The 23,794-nt window shown below is 40.1% G+C and overlaps 1 protein-coding gene across 5 annotated transcripts in view; it reads left to right on the plus strand.

The window, feature by feature from the left end:
* The window catches only part of Cep192 (centrosomal protein 192), an 84,449-nt gene that overhangs the window by 3,104 nt on the left and 57,551 nt on the right, over positions 1–23,794 (plus strand). For all 5 annotated transcript variants that reach the window (XM_056984938.2, XM_063277311.1, XM_063277312.1 and 2 more), the window contains exons 4-14: positions 527–655; positions 2,412–2,551; positions 5,375–5,427; positions 6,982–7,102; positions 8,240–8,385; positions 10,442–10,802; positions 11,781–11,924; positions 14,792–14,856; positions 15,846–16,055; positions 19,363–19,486; positions 20,617–20,747. In XM_056984938.2, coding sequence (XP_056840918.1) covers positions 527–655; positions 2,412–2,551; positions 5,375–5,427; positions 6,982–7,102; positions 8,240–8,385; positions 10,442–10,802; positions 11,781–11,924; positions 14,792–14,856; positions 15,846–16,055; positions 19,363–19,486; positions 20,617–20,747 — 1,624 coding nt within the window. The remainder of the gene's footprint in view (positions 1–526; positions 656–2,411; positions 2,552–5,374; positions 5,428–6,981; positions 7,103–8,239; positions 8,386–10,441; positions 10,803–11,780; positions 11,925–14,791; positions 14,857–15,845; positions 16,056–19,362; positions 19,487–20,616; positions 20,748–23,794) is intronic.

Here is a 23,794-nt window from a genome sequence, read left to right on the forward strand (position 1 = left end):
GTACATGTTTGGCTTATTGCATTTTATTTATATCAGTCCACATGTGATATAGGTAGTCTGCACACATGATTTCGTGTATGGTCTTAGCAGTGTGTAAATATGACTGTGCTTAAATATCTGACCACTATTGAACTACCTTTCAATCTAGCAATTTGATGAGGGATAGCATTTTTACCTTTGGGATAAAGGAGTTATGGTAACACTGGGGCTTATTTGATGGTGGGGCTTATTTGATGGTGGTTATTTTATCTTTTAGCCCTATGACATTAGTTAATTTTGGTACAGGTCTCAAGTAGATGAGGCTGGCCTTAAACTCACTATAGCTCAGGATGACTTTGAGTTTCCGGTCTTCCTGATTCTACATAGAATAATGAGTAAGTCTCTGCTACCGTGACACGGGGTGTCGTGCTGGGGTCAGACCCAGAGTTTCATGCATGCTAGGCAAGTGTTCTACCAAAACTCCTATATTGTTAGCCCAACATGAGTTTTAATTGTAAGTAATTTAAATCTTAACAATTTTGTGTAGGTGTCCTGATGTCCAGGCATCGTACTTAATCGAAGGGAGGCTTTCAGTTCCTTCTGCATCGTCTCCCGGTTGCCAGAGTGAGAGCAGTGAGCCGAGAGAACGAGCGCAGCTCAGCTTTCAGGGCGATGAGTAAGTCCTTGCCTTCGTGTGCATTCTGATAAAGCTGGCCTCGGGCTGGGGAAGACGTATAACTTATTACTTCTTAGTGTCTGTAAGAAAGACCTTTCTATACATCTTTTAACTACGTTTTTAGCCTTTAAATTTTTTTTTTCTGACTATAAATGAAGCAGTCGTTGGAAAAGGTAAAGATACAGGCAGTTATTAGGAAGACAAAGCTTATCTGTTAAGAGACACTAGTTACATTTTATTTTTTCATTTTTCTTTTTTAAAAAATATTACATGGGGGGAGAGAGGGGGAGGACGCATGCATGTGAGTATGTGAGTGCCTGATGATATAAGCATGCCTTGGCACTGTATGGGTGTCAGAGGACGCCTTAGTGGTCTGTTTCCTCTGTCCATTACACTGGCCCTGGGAAAGAGGATTTGTGGTGAATAACCTTTACCTACAGATGCATCCTGCTGGCCTGCTATTATTTTTGATCTTTCACTCTTGAGGTAAAAATAATTTATGCATTTGTATGTATACACTGAAGAAAAATCAGACTCTTAAAATTAAAACTTAACTAGAAGTTCTTGGTGGTCTTCGTGTAGACACGCTTAAGGTTTCTGTTTCGTGCTGCGTTTAGTATTGGCCAGCCCGAATGTGCTAGGACATTATTTCCTACTTTCATTTATGTCGTGCACTGCCTCTTGATGGACTTTATGTGTGTTTTCTTTTCAGAGGTTGTTTGTCCATTTGTCATTTATTTGAGACTTTTATGCCATTTGCAGTAATTTGACCCCTGCGCTCTTTTATTGAAGTGAGACTTCCCTGTATTGTCTATGAGTGTGGTTTGGCTTAGTGTATGACAGCTTTAATAAAGGGATAGAGAAGAGTGGGAAGTAAATTGTGGTTAGGGCAAAGGCTGTATGGAAGCATGGCAGGGTTCTTACCTCTTTAACTTGAAGCTAATGGTTTGGTTTTGTTTTTGTTGATCCCCTTACTGAATTTAAGCTTGGTCCTTCGTCTCTATCAGAAGGAAAATTGCTGTTAACAAAAAACATTTTCATCTGCATACAAAATTATACAAACAGAAAGTTAGGTTCCGACCAGGGGCAGGGGTAGAAATAAGCTGGTGAAACCTTTATTTCCCAGTCATGGTGGCATACTATACCCTGGCATCTGGGAGGTAGAAGCAGGAATGTCAAGTCCAGCCAGCCAGGCCTTCAGTGACACCCTCTCTCATAACAACAAACAACTAGAAACCTTTACTAATTCAAAGATTTTATTGTTTTGGCAAGCATACTGTTCTAGTATCTGAAAGTATAACTTATTGTTAGAAATAGTTAGGATTTTAGTTAGGTGGTTGTGGCACACGCCTGTAATCCAAGCACTTGGGAGGCAGGTGGGTCCTTGAGTTCTAGTCTTGTCTACAGAGTGAGTTCTAGGACAGCCAGGGCTACATACAGAAACCCTGTCTTGAAAACAACAACAACAACAACAACAACAACAACAACAAAATAAATAAATAAATAGAGAAAAGGAAGTCGGGTTGTTTTCTACGCATAATACTTATGTGGTAAGAGAAGTTTTCTTTTTCACTTGAGAGGCAGGGTAGTGGTGAGATATTCTCTTTGGATCTGGTGAACTGTGGGAGCCAACATGCTTATCCTGTCCCCAGAATGCATTTCTAGAAAGATGAAATATAGAACTGAATAATAGGTATTTCTATAGATTTATCTAAAGATAACTAATATTTTATTATAATTTCTCCCCCTCAAAAAGTTCGGCTACAAGGAAAAACAACTACGTAGAAAGTGCACATGCTCTCGTGAAACAGAGAGAAGAAGAGGAGCAAGATAACACTGCCTCTGTTCAGGGTCAGAGTCTTCTGGGTGGACTTTCCCTTCTGCAACAGGTACCAGGTATGAAATGTTAGGAAGTATTTCATGTTTATGTTTTAGTGGCTTTAATTTCCCTTTCCTTTGCTTAGCATCTGTCTTCTGCTTTTGCCCTGTGGTAACCACAGAGCTTTGGCATGGTAGAGCTCTCTTGGTGGCTTTCCTTTGCCTTGGGAACCATGCTGTTGGTAGGTGAAGCACTTTTCTGTTCATCGCAGAGACTCCATTGCTAGTATTCTTCTCTCTTCTCCCACCAACTGAAACTTACTTCTGTATTAATATAATGGATAAATTAGAGAGTCTAAAATAAACTCTGGTTTATAAGACAGTCAAGCGTGGACTTTTGGGTGTTTCTTTTTTTTTTTCGGAGATGGGGACCGAACCCAGGGCCTTGCACTTGCTAGGCAAGCGCTCTACCACTGAGCTAAATCCCCAACCCCAAGCGTGGACTTTTAAAATACTCAAAATTATAATTAAAAATTATTTTAAAATAGGAAAGTATTTTAAAATAGGAAAGCGTGAGGCTCTGTCAGTAATTACAGCATGCTCCTGCGGTGCTTCCTGTGTGGTACGCTAAATTCTTGCCCTTTTTTTTGTGCCCCTTGTGGTTCTTGAGGACAGTTTTTTTTTTTTTTTTTTTTTGGTTCTTTCGGAGCTGGGGACCGAACCCAGGGCCTTGCGCTTCCTAGGCAAGCACTCTGCCACTGAGCCAAATCCCCAACCCCGAGGACAGTTTTGCTATGACCTCTGACTGGCTTTGTACCTTGCTGTGTAGCCAAGGCTCTCACTAACTTGTAGCAATCCTCCTGCCTCAGTTTCCTGAATGCCAGGATGCAAATGTGTCTCACCACACCTGTGTTTCTTCTCCTCCCTCAACTTGTTCTTTTTCTTTGTGAAAGAACTCAAAGCTGGAAACTGAAAACTATACACTTTTGGTTTACTGCAGCAATAGTAGAAATTGAAGCTGCAGTTCAGAACTTACAATACCTTGTTTGAGTGTCAGAAGATTGGTGAGCAAACACACATTTATAGTTTGAAGAACTGTTAGGTGTGTTTGTGTTCTCCTGATGTAAACTGCCAGTTCTCTATGAAGATAGAAGAGATTTGTGTCAGCTACACTTGTAAGCTGTCAAGAAAGTGGCAAAACAGCCAAAGATGTAGAAAATATTTTTTCTGTATATAAATACATATATGTTTAAAATATAAAATATTTTCTGTATGTATTAATTACAAACTATATATACAGAAAGGTACTAGTATTCAGAATATATAAAGGACTTTAAAATTGGAAAGATAATATGTAAAGGGTTTGAGTAGGCATTTCTCTATTGTACACATTGGCCGGTAAACACACAGAAAGGTACTTCCTAACGTAAGTCATCAGAGAAAAGCAAGTCAAAATCATGAGATACTGCTTCATACCCAAAATAGATATATCAAAAAGATGAAAATGGGGCTGGTGAGATGAGCACTCGCTGTTCTCTGAGGGACCCAGATTTGATTCCTCCTGTCTATGTGGCAGCTCACTGCCATCTGTAACTCCGCTTTAAAGAGACCCAGCACCTCTTCTGAGGTCTGAGGGAACTGCAAACGCGTGCACAGACATACAGACAGACAAAACACTAATCACATAGAGTCAAAAAAACTGAAAAAGGAAAACAGCAAGCATTGTTGAAGATTTGCAGAAACTGAAGCTCAAACTTTGATGGTAGAAATAGAAAATGGTGGCTGGGTATGGGAGCACACACTTTAATCCCGACCTGAGGAGGCAGAGGGAGGGGAATCTCTTTAGTTTGAGGCCTGAGGTTCTATATAGCTTCCAGAATAGTCAGGACTATGTAGTGAGGCCCTGTTTAAAACACAAAAACAAAAACAAAAAGAAAAACCAAATCAACAACAACAACAAAAGACCCAAACCAATAATAAAAACAACAACAATGAAGAGAGAGAAAAGAAATGGTGACCTGTTTTGGAAATGAGTTGACTGAACTTAAAACAATCAAATAGACTAGGATATATACTAATCAGACTTCTTAATTGTGACAAATTTCTGGAAAGCCTTAGTTGGAGAAAGGATTTACTGTAGTTTGTGGTTTCTGTACCCTCTGTCCGTGTTTGGCTGGTTGCGTTGCTGTGGGCCTGGAGAGAGGCCAAGTCTGTGACTCTGGGTGGCAGGGAGCAGAGACAGTTCTAACTCACGGTGCCTGGGGGACAAACTTAGTCTCACACGTGCTCAGCAAGCTGCCACTGAGCTGTACTCCAGAACTCTCCTTGTACTTACGTATGCTGACTGACTCTTCCTGACTTTGTAAAGTTTCCAGTGTCGTAGAGCTTCTATATGTTTCGACTGCTTCTCTAAGTGTTCCCCTTTGTGCGTGATTACAGTGCTCTTACCACTTGGTAAGCTTAACTCTTAGCTTGCGCTCTGGCATGGCAGGCCTTATTGATATGTTTGAATTGACACGTGAGGGTCATTTGTTTTCCCTGTGTGCCAGGTTTGTTGAAGTGAGGGAGGCCTGTTACTTACAGCTTATTTCTGTACTTGGACTTGTCTGTCTGCCTCATATGGAAGTCATTTCTCTCCCCTTTACTAAATCTCTTATTATTAAAAAGTTAGTTTTGCAGTCTCAGAGTGATACTCAAATTTTATGGCACTGTGTAATTTATGATATCCCATTCTAATAGTTTTTGAGTTTTAGTTGACCAGTGATGGATTCCTGTATTATCATCCTGTATTATCTATTCTGTTTCAAAATAAAAACTGTTTAGTTCTTTTATTTGTTGCTTTTAAATATGATTAAGTTGAAAAACAATTTTTCCCTTCATTTTTTTTTTTTTGTTTAATAGATTCAGCTCTTGATTTTCACTTAAAATCATGGATAAATAATCAAGACCACAAGGTAAATTTTTATATATTATCAATTTCTAGAACTCTGTGATGGAGTAAAAGTTTATATTACACACATACCCTGCTATATTGGAGTAAAAGTTTTTATTAAACACATACACACAGGCACATGCACACATACACACACAGAGAACTATAGAAGCTTGTACATAACAGAACTTTTACAGAAAAAATGGAAATTTAGTAGTGCTTGGTGGTATATTCCAATATTCCTAGCACTTGGGAGGTTGGGGTGGGAAAATTGCTATAAATTTGAGGCAGCTTGGGCTATATGGGCAGACTCTGTCTCAGTTTCTCTTCCTGCTGCTGTGGTGAAAGTGCCCTTTGAAAACAAGGGGGAGGGTTTATCTTAGCCCGTAGCTCTACACTCTAGTCCATGATGACTGGGACTTACAGTAGCTGAAGCTTAGTGAGCTGGTTACAGGAAACCCGTAGTCAGAGCGCGAATGTGTGCATGCTCACGCCCAGATTGCTTTCTCTACGGTTTTGTTGTTGTTTTGTTTGAGACAAGATGTCTCTATGAAGTCTTGGCTATCCTGGAACTCACTGTGTAGGTTGGTCTTGAACTCGGCCTCCCTGTGTTCTGCCTCAAGAGTGCTGGGATTTTAATTATACTATCTTGGATTCCCTGCTTAGGGAGTGGTGCCACCTACAGGAGGTGGGTCCTTCTGCATTTATTAATAGGGTACTCATAGTAGATAACCCCAGAGACCTACCTCCTAGGTGAGTCTAACTTCTATCAGGTTGAAACACTAATCGTTACCCTCTGCCTCAAAAACCAAAGGTAGGAGTGGTTTACCTTTAGTGATGAGGAGAGTCAAATACAGTTCTGTCTAGATGTGGTTGTGTACACTTTTGAGTCTCTCACTCCAGAGGCCAGCAGATCTCTATAACTTCAGGCTTGTTCTACATGTCAAGTTCCAAGCCAGCCACATAGTACAGCCCTGTCTCAAAAATAATAAAGTAGAGGTCCTGGCACTAACGTGTGTCTTTATTGGACTAGCTGAGTCCCGTCCTGTGTAAATGTAAAGTCACATTAACATGCTGTGGTTTTAATCTCAATATTAGACACATTTTGCATGGTTTTAGTATATATTTAACATTAGTGTGAAACAAATGGGACAAGGGCTGGGCTGTCACTGTTTGTGGTAACCCACTCATGCCCTTTAGTGTTGGCTGGTCCTTGGGTGGGAGAGAAGAGAAATAGGTAGTTCTAGATAATGATGGGGAGATTGCCTGGATTAAGGGTGCTTACTCCGGCTTCCGCAGTGCATTCACTTCCTGGAGCAAGCCTTGTATTGCCTGCGTTCAGTTGTGTGTACGTTGACCACGTTACTGAATCTGTATGCTGTGGGGGTAGTTTGATAGTGCCCTGCTCTTTGACTAGTGGGTCAGAGCAGGGGAGTAGAGTAGGGCAAGAAGGGATGGTACTCGTCCATGGAAAACAATTCTGCATTGACTAACGTGCATCTTTCATTTTTTTAACTGCATTGCAGATTAAATACGTGGACTTTTTTGTAGCCTTGTACCATTTGTTTCCTTTTAGATTGCCATGCCTGATGCTAAGAAGTATCTTGAAGCCAAGAATCCAAACAGCGATTTCAGCCATACCAGCCTCTTAGACAATGAGAAACTTTTAACACTGTCAAACTTGGACGATTCCTCTGGTACTACAGAATGAGCGATGCTCTCTGCTTTTCTTTGCCACGTCACTTTCTGTCTGTATTGCAGTAGTTAGTACACTTTTGGTCATTTTCTCCTTTGTCTTTCCCTTCTGCCTGTAACAAGACTCTCGACTTGTTTTGCTTTGTTTTGTTTTTTGAGATAGGGTTCCTCTGTGTAACAGACCTGGCTGTTACCAGGCTGTAACCTTGAACTCTGTAGACCAGGCTGGGCTCAAACTAGAGATCCACCTGTCTCTGCCTCCTGAGTGCTGGGATTAAAGGCCTATGCCATCATGCCTGGCTTTCTGCTGACTATTCTGAGTAGCAAGATTTATGGTTTTACTTTTTTTCAGACAGGCTCTCACTATGTAGGCTTGTCTAGAACTCCCTAGGTAGATTAGGCAGCCCAGAAACTCATAGAGATCTGCCAGCCTCTGCCTCTGAGTCTTGCCATTAAAGGCATTGTTTTTGTTTAATTGTCGAGAGGAAAGTTTATACCGTGTAGTTCACACTAGCCTTGAGTTCAGGATCCTCCTGCGTCATAGATAACTGTATCAGTCAATCTCTCTCTGTCTTGTTTCTTTTCTTCTGTGGTCTGACCTCCTGCATGTTAAACAAGCACTCTACCATTGTATCCTAAACCCTCCTCCCTTCCCTGATTGCTTTCTTTTCTTTTTTGAGACAGACTCTCATGTAACTGTAACCATCCTGAAACTTGTTCTCTAGATCAGGGTGGCCTTGACTTTCCAAACTTTTTCCTTCCTTCCTCCCTTTCATTTATTATTTAATGTACATGAATGTTTTGCCTGCATGTATGTTTGTTTGAGGGTGTCAGAGCCCCTGGAACAGAAGTTACAAATAGTTGTAAGCTGCCATGTGGGTGCTGGGAATTTGACCCAGGTCCTCTGGAAAAGTAGCCTGTTCTCTTAACTGCTGAGCCATCTTTCCAACCCTGTTCCTACATTCTAAGTATACGCCGCCTCATCTGGCTTTACAATAGTTTTCTTATGCTTGGCATTAAAATAAAATTATATCATCTACTACCCTGCCATGTTTTATCAGCCCTTATGATTAAAAATTACGTGTAGTTCAGTTTTTACTTGAAAACCTATCTTATTTTCCATTTTTCTTTATCAATAGATGATGATATTAATGATGAAGAATTTTATGATGATCATTTAGAAGCATATTTTGAACAACTAGCCATTCCAGGCATGATATATGAAGCAGGAGGCCAGGAGTCACCAGAAAATGTTTTTAAGTTCCCTATAAGTAATTCCAGTCAGGTATGTTCTAATCTTTGTTTTTGTTTTTGTTTGTTTTTATGAAGAAATTTGACCTTGTAATCACTGACTTATTAGGGTTTTTTTTTTATGTTGTTTTGTTTTGAGATATGGTTTCATGTAGACCAGGCTACAACTCACTGTGGAACTGAGGAGGACCTTGAACTTCTCATCCATCTGCCTCCACCTCCCCAGTTGCTAGGATTAGAGTTCCATGACACCATACCTGGTTAAGTTGATGGACATTTTATTTAACTTCATAGTAATCTCTCATGTTTGTATGATACCAGATTTTCAGAAGAAAATTGTTGACCTCTGAAAAATACTGAAAAAATATAAAATTACTATTTCTGTGGTTTGTGTCCATTGTAGGTATTGTCGGCATCACTATCACACATTTTCTTGGCTTTAAGCATTTGATGTCATGCATTTAGTTATTCCTTTGAAAAGTTCTTTAACCTAGTATGTAGTCATTAGTAAAGCACATGGCTGGGTGTGGTGCTAGAGGTGAGAGGGTTGGGACTTGAAAGTCAGTTCAGCCGTATAGCTGAGTTCATACCTGCACATACGGGACACATGGGAACCTGTCTAAACATTAAAGAGAAACAAAAAACCCAAAGCAAACATTGTTTTTAAACCTTGCTCAGGGATGTTTCCATGTTAGACTTTTTTCTTTGTTCTGATGCCACCTGGCTTTTCCTGTCTTGGAACATGGCAGGCATTTCTGACGCCTTCCTTTTTTTTTTTTTTTTTAAATTTATTTTATTTTATGTATATGAGTTACACTGTAACTGTCTTCACATACACCAGAAGAGGGCGTTGTTTTCCATTATAGATGGTCGTGAGCCATCATGTGGTTGCTGGGAGTTGAACTCATGGTCTTTGGAAGAGCAGTCAGTGCTCTTAACCGCTGAGCCATCAAGAAGAGCTGTTTTGGCAAGTGATTTGAGGAGATGCAGTCCTTCAATGGACGGCTTTCTTCTTCTTCTTCTTCTTCTTCTTCTTCTTCTTCTTCTTCTTCTTCTTCTTCTTCTTCTTCTTCTTCTTCTTCTTCTTTTTTTTTTTTTTTTTTTGTAGTCCTGGGTGTCTTAGAACTTACAATTTAGACTAGGCTGGCCTTGGACTCAGAGATCCACCTACCTCTGCCTCCTAAATGCTGTAATTAAAGGCCTGTACCACCTGGCCACCTGGCTCACTTCTTGAAGGCTTTTATTTATACTAGTTTTATGCAGCTTGTCACACTAATGGGTTTGCTTTTGTAGAGACTTTTATTGGTAACTACAAATGTGAATTTACAGTTCTGTCTTGTTACCTGATGCACAGAGAGGCCTGCTTTTGGTTTGTCAGTCTGTTGATGTGCGATTGCTAGGACCACATTTGTTTAAGGTCTGATCACTTACTTGTTACTTGTCTTTGACTGCAGTCAGAATAAGGAAGGATAGCATCTCTTTCCTGGCAGTTGGTTCCTGGTGTCTTTCTTTGGCTTTTTTCATTCTCTTGGCCAAAAGTTGAACATGCTTTGCTGCCTCTTCTGCCTTTTCTTAGTGTGCGGTCTCTTCAGAGCAGGGCATCGGTGTTTGAGTTGTAGGACGAGTTGAGTCAGTGACAGGATGCCGAATCTGGGTGCCTTGGTCCTGGGCTTCTTACTTTGAGGCTTTCTGACAATATATTGGCAGACAGACCCAATCTGTCTTTAAAAAGATTGAAAAGCTTCTGGATTCTTCCAGTTCATTTGGACCCCAGCTGAGAGGGCACATTAGTATTTGTCAGTCTATGTATCCTTCTCTTCTTTATTTTATCTTTTTAAGTTGTGATAACCAAGTTGAGAACTTGTCATGCCCACAGCTCATCTGAGAAGAGTCGAGCCTGAGCACGTTGTACAGTTGGGCTTTGGAGATGCTTAGCTTTGGCTCGTATGTAGTCCAGGATACACCAAGTACTCTGAGGGCATTGACTTACCAATGAGCATTTGAAAGCAGTTGCATGGCTTTGATCATTAAATGTTAAAATGAGTGTGAAACTAAGCTTACTGATGTTCCACTAATAATAATTCTTAAAGGAATGTGGAGGAGAGGCTGTTCTGATGAGGAGGCTGCATGCTGTGGATGAGGTTCTCAGATCTACTTATCATCACTGCACAAATGAAACAAAAGGTGGCTTTGACCCAGCGGACTACATAAAACAGGATTCAGAATCTCCCCAACAAAACAAGTATTTGGCTCCAGATTTAGGAACAGTCCTGAATGTGGATAGATGCTTAAATACAGAGACTCCTACAGTGTCTATTCAAAGAGATGGGAACATTGCATCTTTGGATGCTAATGGCGACAATGGAATTAATTCTCCTGATACTGTTTGGTCACCAACTTGTGAAAGGAGAGCATGTGAATTTTATGAGTCCGGTGCAAAGACTAATGACGGTAAGTAGACTATTTGACGTTAAATGGAATTAGGGAAGTGTGCAAGATGCTTAGGCTAAGCTTCCACATAGAACTCTGATTATTTATGTTGAAGTATTTAAATGTTTTTATGGATTTCAAAAATATTCTTTAACATTGTTTTATTCATAAACAGTATATTTTGAGTATGGCCTCCTCTCCCCTCCCTTCATTCTCTCTGTCGCACTTCTAGCTCCACTTCTTATTTCCCTTCAGAAAAGAGCAGGTCTCTAGGGATGTCAGCTGAGCAGGCCATCAGAAGGTACAATACTGGGCACATAGCATATCAGGACTGGACAGGTAGCCCATAGGAGGAACAGCATCCCAAAAAAGCAGGCAAAAGAGTCAGAGACAGCCCCACTCCCACTGTTATGAGTCCCAGAAAAACCTCAGGCTAAACATGTGGTCACATTCACCCCTCTACCCTCTCTTACCCTCTACTCCTACAAAGTCCTCCCCCCCAAGACCCCATCCCACCTTCATGTCTTGTTTGGTTTTGTTTTGTGTTCCTCAGGGTTTGATCAGAGCCAGTAAGCATGGTTTTGAGCTTGTTCTCTGAAGTATAAGTAACTCCCTAGTAGCTACATTACTAAAGAAAACTTCCTCTTCCCCTCGCATCAGCCCTTGAGTGCCAGAGGTTCCCCTGGGTAGCACAGGACCCCATGAGCTTCTCCTGATTTTATTAGGGGTTTTAACGATTTTTAAAATATACTAGTATTGCATGATTGTTGCTCAGAAATAATAATGTTAAGCAGACATCTAGTGCAAATGTACCTTCCTTTCCCCCCATTATACCTCATTCTTATAAACTTGTAGGTAAACTTGTCTTGTTGCCATCAAAGGTATTTCTCTTTTTGGGGAAATGGATTTTCCTTTTTTAAACCAATTTTGAGGAGACTATTGTTAGATACGTTAGTTGTTAAATGCATCCTTCAATGGTTTTGGAATTTACTCTTTTAGATACAGATCTCTCACAGAATGTAGTCTACCAAAATGAGGATGGCAAATGGGTCACTGACCTTGCCTACTACACATCTTTTATTGATCAACAAGGTGTACAGATGTCTCCAAATAATGAAATGAATGAAGACTTCAGATCTGGTTGTAAGTATGGAGATAACCTCTTTTATTGTGCCAGACTCTTTGTTTATGATGATGGTTTGAATCTAGTTGGCTTGTCAATCATACAAAATCCCTTCTGAAATTGCATTCTGAAAATTCTTTAATACAAGGGATGTAGCAAACAGTTAAAAGGTTTGGTAGAAGGAAACACATTCAGTACCTCTTGTTGTTATAGCAGCTGAACTTTAGGGGAAGAGGACTGCTGTAGTATTTAACCAGTGGAGAAGTTAGGTGACAAATGAGATTATTATTTTAGGTTAGCTGATAATTAGGTTTATATTTTTCTAAAAGTCTGAAATTCTTCCTCTTTAATGTCCATGGATGATTTTTGAGGGGTAGAAAAGGCAACACTAGCGCATTGCAGATTAAATGGGAGATTCCTTAGAAAAAGGACTTTGAAATATAATAGACAGTATTTGAGGTATCAGGCCAGTGGAGTAAACATTGTGTGACGTTTAACTCATGCGAGCGAATTAAGGTTCCTCTGTTACCTTCCTGTGGGCTGAGTTTCTCCTCCTCCTTTCTAGGCTGTTAGAGTTGGTAGGCTGCTGCTTCACATTTTGCCATGGAGTTTTAGCTCTTCAGCAGTAGACTCACAGAGACTCGTCGACATGCCTTGTAATATTTGCATCTGGTTCTGGGGCCTCGAGGCTCCTCATGTTCAGTCGTCCTCTGTTTTGGCGATTGCTTCAGCAGATACACACAGCAGCATTCCGACAGAGTTGCTGGCTGAGTTGGGCACTCTGATTCTCCTGACTAGGAGAACTGTGTCTGTTCTTCTTTGTCTCTCAAGTTTTTAACATGAGACTGTCTACTTGTCCAAAAGGACAGTTTGAATCTAATTAGTCCTTTGTGGGTACGTGAGAGAGCCATGTCCTTGTTTGGGTCATGAGTGAACTTTCCCTTTGGATTCATTCTTCACAATCTTGAAGTAGCAGGCGGAGGCCTCAGACAAGCAGGCCAGGCCCTGGTCTCATGAACGTTTAAAATCCCCTTCGGTAGAGCTCAGCATTCTGGTTTCCCTGGCCTAGAGCCTAGGATGTGTGATCAGGCACCTCATACCCTCATGAGAACAAAGGCTCTCCTGAGGGTCTTTATGGTCAGATAGGAGACCTGTTTCCTGTTGTGTTGGGGTGTGGGACTCTGACCACACAAGTACACAGGCAATCTAGCAGTTGTCTTTGTAACTAACTTGTAAAGAGGCTTTTCAGTCAGATAAAAGCCTGGGTATACATAGACAGCTTTCTTTCTTCTTTTCTTTTTTAAAGATTTATTTTTGTTATTTTTAAAGTTCTATGCATGTCTGTATAGGTTTGTACACATGAGCGCAGGTGCCGACAGAGAAGTTGGATCGCATTTGAAGCTGGAGTTAGAGGTGATTGTGAGTCACCTGATAGTGGCTTGAACTCTGGTCCCCAGACGAGTGGTACATGCTGCTAACCACTGAGCCATCTCTCCAGTTCTAGACAGATTTCTCTCTCTCTCTCTCTCTCTCTCTCTCTTTCCTTTTTTCTTTTTTTCCATTTTTCCTTTTTTTTTTTTTTTTTTTTTTTGTTGGCTCTTTGAGACATTGAGACAGGTTCTTTCTACATAGCTCTGACTCCCTAGAACTCAGTATGTAGACCAGGCTGGCCTCAAACTCACAGAGGTCTACCTGCTCTGCCTTCCTTGTGCTGGGATTCAAGGCTATGCCATCACACCCTCTCAGATAAAATTCTTAATTTGTGTGTACTCAACATTTTAAAGCTTAAATTAATCAGAGCCTTGCTTAATTTCAAGAATGAGTATTTATTTTATTTGTGTATGTGAGCATTGTATGTATGATGTGTGTGTGCATATGTGGATAGTCACACACGGTTGCATCTTGTGCGTCATGTGGATGGGGATTGGGACAACCTCAGATGTTTGTCTTTTTTTTTTTTTTTTTTAATTTAGATAAGGGTTTCTCTTACCCTCTTATTCACTTCTGAGCTGGCCCATGAGCTTCCAGATTTTCCTGTATCCCTGCAGCACACAGGCATCATAGACATGTTTGCTGCTGTGTCTGGCTTTTTTATGGATATTTGGGATTTGAACTTAGATCTTCCTGCTTGCATGGGAAGTGCTTTACTTACCTACTTAGCCATTTCATGAGTCTGGAACTTTTCTTACTATGGATAGAAGTCTTGCTATTGGCCAGGTTGTTGTCATTGCTCTGGGCTCAAGTGATTCTTGTCCCTCAGCTTCCTGAATGACTGGGTCTGGGCACATGCTGTCCTGCTTGCCCTCAGTTGGAATCACTTGTAAATACTTTCCACAAATCAACTAGGGCAGATTTTCACAACTGAAATCAGTCACAGTGGTGTGCATTTTAATGGAAATTTGACAACCTTACATACTTAATATAATTGTATAAATCATGTGAATGGAAGCTTTACATACTTAATTTGTATTTCATGAACTAGGGAGTTGGCCTAAAGGATAAAAGTGCTTGCTGTACAACAGGAGCGTCTGTGTTCCGATTCCCAGTGTTCGTGCAACACGTGGGTCGGAAGGCGGTTGGAGGCACGCACTTGTAACCCCAGTGAGGGCTGGGTAAAATGGGCAGGTGCTAGGGCTTGACAGGATACTGGAGAAGTGAACTTCAGGTTCAGAGAGACTTTTCTCAAAAATAAGACTTAGAGCACTAGAGAAAGACACCTGAAGGTGACTTGTGGCCTCTATAGCTGACAGGAATACCTGCAGGGGTACACCTCCCCCATATATGCACCCGTCCCCATAACAAAGTGTTTTCTTATTATTTCATTTTTAAATTTGCTTTTTGTGTATGCTAATATAAATGTAATTATATAAACTTGTTTTTCTTTAAGCTGACGCATTGGATTTAATTGCAAAAGATGAAGAAGAATTCAATAAAGAACATCCATTTATACAGGTTTGAAATTACTTGTTCCAACCTAAATTTAAGTCCTTCTTGTATTAATTTAAATTTAGATAAAAAAAAAAACCTCCCCATAGCAGTTAGTATAGAATTACTTTAAATTTTTTTTCATGTATAGTATCTTTAACTCATTTGTTCTGTTACTAGCTGAAAACTGATAGGCTAAAATATATCTTTGTAAGGGAATTAGGTTACAGGTGTAGAAGTTACCTGGTACATAGAGCCTTCATTTTCAGTGCTGTACGCAGTAGCAAAAACAACAGAACAAGAACTGACCTTTTTTGTTTGTTTATTGAGTCCTGTGGGAGGGGTGGGATGTGTGGGCTGGCACATGGGTAGAGGTCAGAGGACAACTTTTGGGAGTTGATTTTCTTCTTCTACCATATGTCCTGGGGACCAAGGTGATGTTGTCATTGTCTGGCTAGTGACCTAACTTTTAAAAAAGAATTTTAAAAAGTTACTTTTGGTTATGTAAATATGTGCATAAGTAGGTCACTACCGAGGCTAGTGGGACACATCTCTCTGGAGCTATAATTGCAAGCAACCATGAACCCCAGCTAGTTGTGGGTGCTGGGTCCTTTATAGGAAATAGTTCACACTCCTGACCACTGAGCCATTTCTCCAGATCCTAAGCGTATCTTTAACTTACTTAAAATCATTTCTAAAATTTCCATGGATATCTCTGTGCTTTTAAAAAATCTGGCTTATAGAAGGTAATCCTATTGTGTGTGGTAAAGATGTGTATATTCTAATGTGTGACAGTGTTTGATTAAGTAACTTATTGAGACAGTCCATATTGTAACACAGATACAAAAATACTTCTGTAGTTATTCATCCTTAAGTCTATATAAATGTTTTTTTACCACATTTTGAAAAAGTTAGCTTTTAAGTTTTCCTAGTTTCTTTATTTTTACTTTCACACATTAGAAAAATAAGAAGTCTTGTTGAGGAAAAAAAGAAACAATAACTTTATTTTTTTCTAGGATGAAAAAATAGATGTTCAGAACACTTCGGCGGCACTTGGCGATGCATCCTGGGTAGCAACAGTTAATTACCATTTATTGAGAAAATCACTTGGCACATCAGAGTTTGATAAAGACGATGGCAGCTATCTACGCCTGTCATTAGGAGAGTTCTTTGCAGAAAGATCTGAAGCTCTTGGTTGCCTTGGTGGTGGTAAGGATGTGAAAAGAGTAAGTATGAAATGTGTGGGAAGTGGCGAAATTCACTTAGGTCCATTGTGTGTTGCTGGACCACAAGACCCACGACTGGATAAGCTGTTGTAGCAGCTGCTAGTGGGGAAGTGGGCATGTGTGAAAGAGATGTGTGTCAGAGAAAGCGAATAGAACCAAACTTACTTTAAATAACCCTCTTTTGGCTTTACTTGACCACTTTTCTGAGACCTACCCTAATGTTTTTCTGAGGGCACATCCCTCTTAGAACAAAAGCCTCTGAGAGACCCTACCATCTCATAATCTTGGAGACCAAACCTCAACATATTTTTGTAGAGACAGCCACGATACCAGGTTTCTTTTACTTTGAGTGTTGTAATGGTCTTTTTAGAATATAGCTACATATTCTAGACATTGTCAGAATGGTGGTTAATCTTAGGACTTGTGGTCAGTCAGACCTGGTTTCAGTTTTGGTTCTGCTTTTTAACTAGCTCTATGACACTGAATGGTTTGTCTTCTGTGCCCTAATTTCTCCATTTCTAAAGTGTAATGCTATTTCTGGGATTTTGTGAGACTGAAACATGTTGCTACATATGAAGTAGTTAACACAGCTATGCACCGAGTAACTTTTGGTATTATGGTCGATTGGTAGGAAGAATTCTAGGATTCATTTATTCTAGCCATCTGCAAGATGTTTTTAAAATGTTGGAATGTTTTGATTTTAAAAAAGTGATAGTTATATAGAGTTTTAAAATGCAAGCAGTTCATGTTGTGGTGAGCATTAAAAGGAATGACTGAGCAGAAGCTGTTTCACGCTGCATTTAGAATGTTGTCTGAGGGGATGACACAGAACAGAGAGGCAGCCATACAGAGATCCAGAGGAACAGTGTTCCTGGTAAAGGAAAACCACGTGGGTGAGGCCCAGAGACAGGTATCAGAGTGGTTCATCAAAGGCAGACAGAGCTAGTGTGAGGGGCTGGGGCGAAGGTAAGTGGGGTAGGACGTTGGTGGGCATCTCAGTCAGAATAGCTTGGTCATGTTGTCTAGGTCCAGTTCCACATTGCCACTGCCTTTGCCAGGAGCCTGCATGGTGAACAGTAAAACACAGGAGGAACAGACGGCAGAGGCTTAGTCAGTGGGAAGAGAGGAGGTGAAGGCTGGGGGCAAGTATGACTTAATTGAAACATGAAGGTGCAAGGATTCAAGATTTATTCTACATAGGGGATTTGAGTTACGACATGACTTAAATTTTTATTGCGGAGTGTGGATTAGAGCATGTGTCAGCTTCCTAGTGAGATGGAGGTGAAGTGGCTGGGATCCGTTTGCACAAAGGAGGGTTTCCTTTGAGTTACGGTTTCACTCCATGGTGGTTTGGCTTTGTTGTTTTGAGCCTGTGTCAGCACTTAACATCCCAGCAGGGGTGTGGCCGAGGAAACTGGACCTCATGGCAGCCAGGAGGGAGCTAGGGTGAGGGACGGGAGAGAAAACAAGGAAAAGAGATAGCAAAGCAAAGAGGGCAGAAGAGGAGAGAGAGAAACAAGGAAGGAAATGGCTGGGGTCCTCATGTCCCCTTCAAGGACATGCACTCAGTGACACAGCTTCTTTTATTAGGAATCACCTCCTAAAGTCCCACCACCTTCCAGGAGGGCCACACTGCTCACTACTTCCTTAGTCCATAGACTGTGGGCCACTCCAGGTCCAAACTGTGGCACAATATAATGAACTCACGGAAGTCAGAGGAAGTGAGATCCCCTGGAGTTGAAGCTACATGAACTGTGAACAAGAGCCGTCACGTGGGTGCTGAAAATTGCCGGGTCCTCTGGAAGAGCAGTCAGTTCTTTTAACTGATGAGCCATCTCTCCAGTCCCTAAATTAATTTAAAAAAATTATGTGTATATGCATGTGTCTGTGTGTATGCATTTGTGCACATCCATATAGTGCCTGTAGGGGTCAGAAGGGGTGTCAGACCTGGGGCTGGAGTTACAGGCAGTTGTGAGCTAGCAGATTTGGTGCTGGGAACCAAACCTGGGTCCTGGGCAGGAGTTATACATACTTTTAACTACTGAGCTGTCTCTCCAGCCCCTCAGAACCTAAACATGGAACTGTGCTTTTGAACTGTCTGATCCATATAGTGAATTAAAAATTGAAATGCTCGAAAGAGGTGGGTTGATTGGGCTTTTAGAGACTATGAAATAAATGGGAAAATAACCATTCCTTTTATATCATCTTTATTTTAAACAGTGTCCCAGGTTGGCCTTGAACTTGTAGTTTTTTTGTCTCATCTTAGTCTGTGTTCAATTGTACTCATGTGACATTACACTTGGCTGTAGGTTGATGTCTATATGCAGGTGAGGGCTGGCATAACGGGATAAAAGGTTCTGCCTTTAAAAAAAATTTACTGCAACACTTGGGCTCTGAACTCTTTTTTTCTTTTCTTTCTTTCTTTTTTTAATATAGGGGATGTAGCTAGCTCTGGCTAACCTGAAAATTGTAGAGTAAGCTGGGCTTGAAGTCATAGACTCCTAAGTGGATGTTGGGATTACAAGCAGGTGCCACCATGCATGGCTTTCTGACCTCCTTCCAAAACAGATGAACATAGCATTAGATCTTAGGAAAAGACGTCTGACTCAAAGGTTTTGCTTTAGTACTGTGTAATTTCATATATTCGGCTTACTGGGTCCAGGGAAGAAACTTCCAAATGAGTGTCAGCTAGAATCTTAAGCCATATTTTAGATCTGTGATAGGAAAGCCATGTAAGAAAAGTGAAAACTCAGTTCTCTTTAGTAAGCTTCTTGAACCTAGATCTTTCTGGAAGTGAATGAAAGGCAGTGGGAGCATGCTTACTCTCAGGACACCTTTTCCTCAGGTTAGTCTCTAGAGCAGGACACGCTGTATTTAGTTTCTACATTTTTACCAGCCCCATTCAGGAGAGCAGCAGTGAACAGTGAGTGCTCGTGACGGTGGCTGAAGGACTGATAGAAGTGCCGCTTCTGACTTGTCTCTGACTTTATAGGAAGGCTTCCTTAACAACATCAGCTACAGTGGTTAAACGGTAGCTGTGGCTGAAGAAGGGTGTTGTCTGAGCATCTCCTCTTCTCCCCATGGTGGATGTAGTTCCCAGGTCTTTCCATGAGCAGACAGGTGCTATCATGGATAACCAGCCCAAAGGTTCTCTCTGGACTCTTAGAGTTCGCCTCTAGTTTTTTGATGTTAAATGGCAAGAATGAAGTTACTTGGATGTTTTAGTAGTAGTAGATAAAGTAATCTAGAGCTTTTCAAAGTGGTTGGAAATTAAGGAAAATTAATTTGTGTTTAATTATTTTTGCAGCCATCATTTGGTTATTTTATTAGATCACCAGAGGAGAGAGAACCCGTTGCGTTAATAAAATCTGATTTGTCAAGAAGTAATTTGGAAAAAGAAGTAACTCATCTTCGCCATGGTTTCTCTTCAGGTATGGATTAAATGAAAGACTTCAAGGAGCCTTTGTCTTAACTTGTAATTGTGTGATCATGTTCTCTGGGTGAAGATGTATACATTGCTTTATAAGATCTCCACATGGGTTGTAGATTTGATTTTTTATTTTTTCACATTCCCCTTTCAATTGAAAGTAGTGAAGAGAGATAAAATTCACTCAAACTTTTATATAAACTACTATTGCAAGTGTGAATATTTAAAATGATCTAGTTAAATTTGGCTTATTAAATTATTACTGTTAAAGAATAATAGAAATTATATTTGTTATCCAGAAAGATTTTAAAGAGATGCTTTGAAATTTAAAGTAGACTACATATAACATTCCTGTAATATCTATAGAATTCTTTTTCTTTTTTGAAGCAGGGTTTCTCTGTGTATCCCTGGCTTACCTGCACTCACTCTGTGGACCAGGCTGGCCTTGACCTCAGAGATCCTAAAGGTGTGGGCTTCCACTCTCAGCTAATAGGAAATGTTTTAAGTTAGACTTTCTTGGTTAGCTAAGTTACTGAGCTGTTTCTTTTTGCTAATCCAATATCTTTTGCTGCTTGGTTATGAAGTTGACTAATAGTGCTCCATCCTTTTTAAAATTATTTTATTGTAAGTATCTGTCTATTTTGTCTGTCTATGTATCTGTACCATGTTCATGCCTACCTAGTACCCATGAAGCAGCTGTGTGTGCTAGGGATCGAATCTAGGTTCTCTGGAAGAAGAGCCAGGGCTTTTTTAACAGCTGAACCATCTCTACACCCCCAGGATGTGCCTGTATTCCAATACAGGACGAAGGATAAAGAGCCTGGGTGTAGTTCATTTTTTTAATCTTTCTGAAGAAGTATATAATTTTGAAATCAATTTTTGAAGCCCAAATATATTAAATTAGTATATATTCGTAATTTAGGGGAGATCAAAATCCACAGACTTCCTTCAGAGTCTGTCCTTTGTCCAAATGTCTGTCATTTAGACATTCTTACGGAGGCCAACCTAACGTTTACAGTACAAGGATATTGTTTTTCCTTGGCGTTTAATCATTTTGACTGGTACTTTCTTTTCAGATTATTTCAAAGGGGTAATGCATGCCTTTAAATGGAATATTGTGTTTATTTCTTATAGGAGACTTGAATGAAAAGTCCCGGGCACAGCTAAGTAAAGGATCAGTTACACTTGAAGCTGAAGAACTGCAGAGAACATCCCAGGTGGATGAAGACGACAGGACACTGACCGCCAGCAGAAGCCAGACAGAGGTAGCCCAAGCTCTCCCTAAAGGGCATCTTAGATTACCTTGCTGTGGTTTTCAAATAAGGTGGCCCAAGGTCATCTGTGGAAAATGTGTGCCCTTATTTTTCTGGCTTCAGTTTTATTACAGTGTCCTTTAAATGAGAAACATTTTAAAATTAGTTTATGAGGTACACAGACTTATAGTGAATGTATTATCACAGTTTGTGTGTCTCAGATCAAGAAAAAGCACACTGAGGTGTGTACAGAAACTCTTTGTTTCTTCCCATCTGATGTCCTTCATGACTTGGCTAGTAGGCAGACTTTCAATATTTACCTTCAGAATCGTGAAAAGAATGAAAAAAAAATAGAGACTACGGTCAATAATTCAGAATTCTTTAAAAAAATTCTTCTAGACAGTATTTATTACTAGTGTACTAGTAATATTAGTTATAGAATTGAACTCTAATTCTTGCCTGTTTTTAACTTTGTGTAAAGACTCACAGCATGCATTCTTTTTCTTTGTCTGTTTTTGCTTTAGTTTTTACTTGCTAGAGGAACATATAGACAGTCATTTTCCGTAGAGTGCTGTGTTCTGTTACATGAGTGTTAGCGAATGTTTGGGATGTTTATGTGCTGAAATGACCTAGTACCTTTGTCTTGTTGGCTGACCCACGCCACCACCCCTGCTCTGTGTCTGTCTCTGTTGAGTGCAGCTGGTGGTTCTCACATGAGGTCTGACTTTCTCTGGTGTAGACAGTACCGTTGTCTCCCAGTGGTCTGTGATAGTTTCTGCTGACATATGTCTTCTCCTCACAGAATGGTATTCCTAACCATTTGAGTGGCTCTGTAGTGGGACGTCTTTGTTTTCATTTGTATTCCTCTGATTGCTAATGGAATTAAGCACTTTACACTTTTATTGGTCTTTTAGGTAGTTTCTTTTGTGAAGTTCCATTTCTTGGATTTTTTTTACATCTTCCAGTAGAATCCTTTTGTCATTCATGAAAGTTTTACCTATTTTCTTCCAGTCTGACTTATCCCTCCTTTTTCCTTCAAGATAGGTCTCACTGTATAGCTCACTGTATAGTTAGACTTGGATGGATTACACTGTGCAGGCTGGGCTCGAACCTTTCTAAGTCTTCCCGTCTCAGCCTCCTTAATGCTGAGATGTCACATGGGAGCCACCATGCCTGGCTCATTAGCCTCCTCACTAACTTTTATTTTTAAATAACTTCTTTAATTTTATTATGAGCATTGGTGTGAGGATGTCAGATTTCCTGGAACTGAAGGTACAGACAGTTGTGAGCTGCCTGCCGTGTGTGCTGGGAATTGAATCTGGGTCTTCTGAAGAGGGGCCAGTGCCCTTAACTGCTTACTCATCTCTCTAGCCCCAGCCTTTTCCTTCAGTGCTATCTAATGTCGTTTATTAACTAGTTCATGCTTTCTCTAGAGTTCACCAACGTGTTGACTTTTTAATAAATCAGATATGCAAGTTAATTGTTTTTGTTCATGTTAAATTACTCGTAAATATTGTTTCTTTGATAGTAAGCCTTTGGCATCTACTAAAATCATTTTCATATAGTTTTAATAAAACAAAGAACTAACCCACCAACAACCTTGTGCTTTTAATGAGATTAGTTTAATTTATGGAACAGTAAAATTCACATCTCTATAATACTGACTCTTCTGACCCATGAACATTTTATATTTCATAATCATTGTAGTTTTCCTCTACATTTTATGATTGGGCAAATTTTCCTTTGTTTTTTGTTAGTTTTTTTCTAAAGTTGTTGAACATTTTAATATTTTTTTCCTTCCTCTGGTTTCACTATAAAGCCCTGGCTATCCTAGAACTCACTATGAGAACCAGGCTGGTCTCGAACTTATCAAGATCTGACTATCTCAACCTCCTTACTGCAGGGATTAAAGGTGTGTGCCAACTAGGCTGGCATTATTTTTATTAATATTTTTTTGGGGAGGGGAAGTTCTTGTAATGTAGCTTAGATTGACCTTGAGCTCCTCTTTCTTCCCCTAACTTTTTGAGATTAATGTGTAGCTCACTGATTATTTTCCACTGAATTATTTCTGTTTTATCTTCCCAATATGAACATTTATCTGGTGGCATGAATTTTCCAGAGAGCACTGCTTTCACTCCATGTTACATGATAATGATACACCATATTGTCATTATTCAGTTTCCTCCCTTCATCCTTCCCAGTCTACCTGTGCCAAAGCTTTTCTCTTCCCCTCTCTCCTTCCCTTCATGCTTCCCATTTTGGCTGTGCTGAGACTTGAACCCGTGGCTCCACGCATACTTAGGCAAGTTCTTCTACTGATTGACAGCCCCATTCCTCTTCAACATATTTTGAAAAAACTTACTTAGGTTTTCAAGTATTTATAAGATATTCCAGATTTTTTATTTTATTTTTACTATTTTAAGTTATTTCTTTTTTAAATTATGTGTATGTTGAGGGTAGGGTCTGGACGTGTGTGTGTGTGTGTGTGTGTGTGTGTGTGTGTGTGTGTGTGTGTGTGCTGTGCCTACCCCCTGGACTTTGGCGTTGTGGTCAGTTTTGAACTACTTGACATGGGTGTGGGAACCGAACTCAGGTCGTTTGCTAGATATTTCATGCTCTTATCCACCGAGCCATCTTTTCAGTCCAGTTCTCCAGATTTTAAAGTAGTTGGTTTTATGTTGCTTGTTGTGTGTTCCAGATTTTGCTCTCAGTCATTTATTTCATTAGGACATTTTCAGCACATCTGGGTTTGTTCAGTCTTTGAAACCGCGCTTTGTCCTCTGGGAGGAGACACCTGTCCTCCAGCTGCTGCTTTCTTCTTTGTTCAGTAATGTCTACAGTGTGGCCCTTCAGTTATTTAGGCTTGACATCACCACTATAGACTATATGTTTATCTGCTTTTCATTTTCAGTCTTATTTTTACTTTAAATTTTTTGAGGTTGTAGTTTAGGTTCATAGAAATCAAAATTGTCTGCCTGATCAGCTACCATTATTCGTATCTCCCTCTGTTCCCGTTGTTTTTTACTCCCAAGGTTGCTATCAACCATATAAATACAAAC

This window comes from Rattus norvegicus, chromosome 18 (genome assembly GCF_036323735.1).
Source record: "Rattus norvegicus strain BN/NHsdMcwi chromosome 18, GRCr8, whole genome shotgun sequence".
Classification (NCBI taxonomy): Eukaryota; Metazoa; Chordata; class Mammalia; order Rodentia; family Muridae; genus Rattus; species Rattus norvegicus.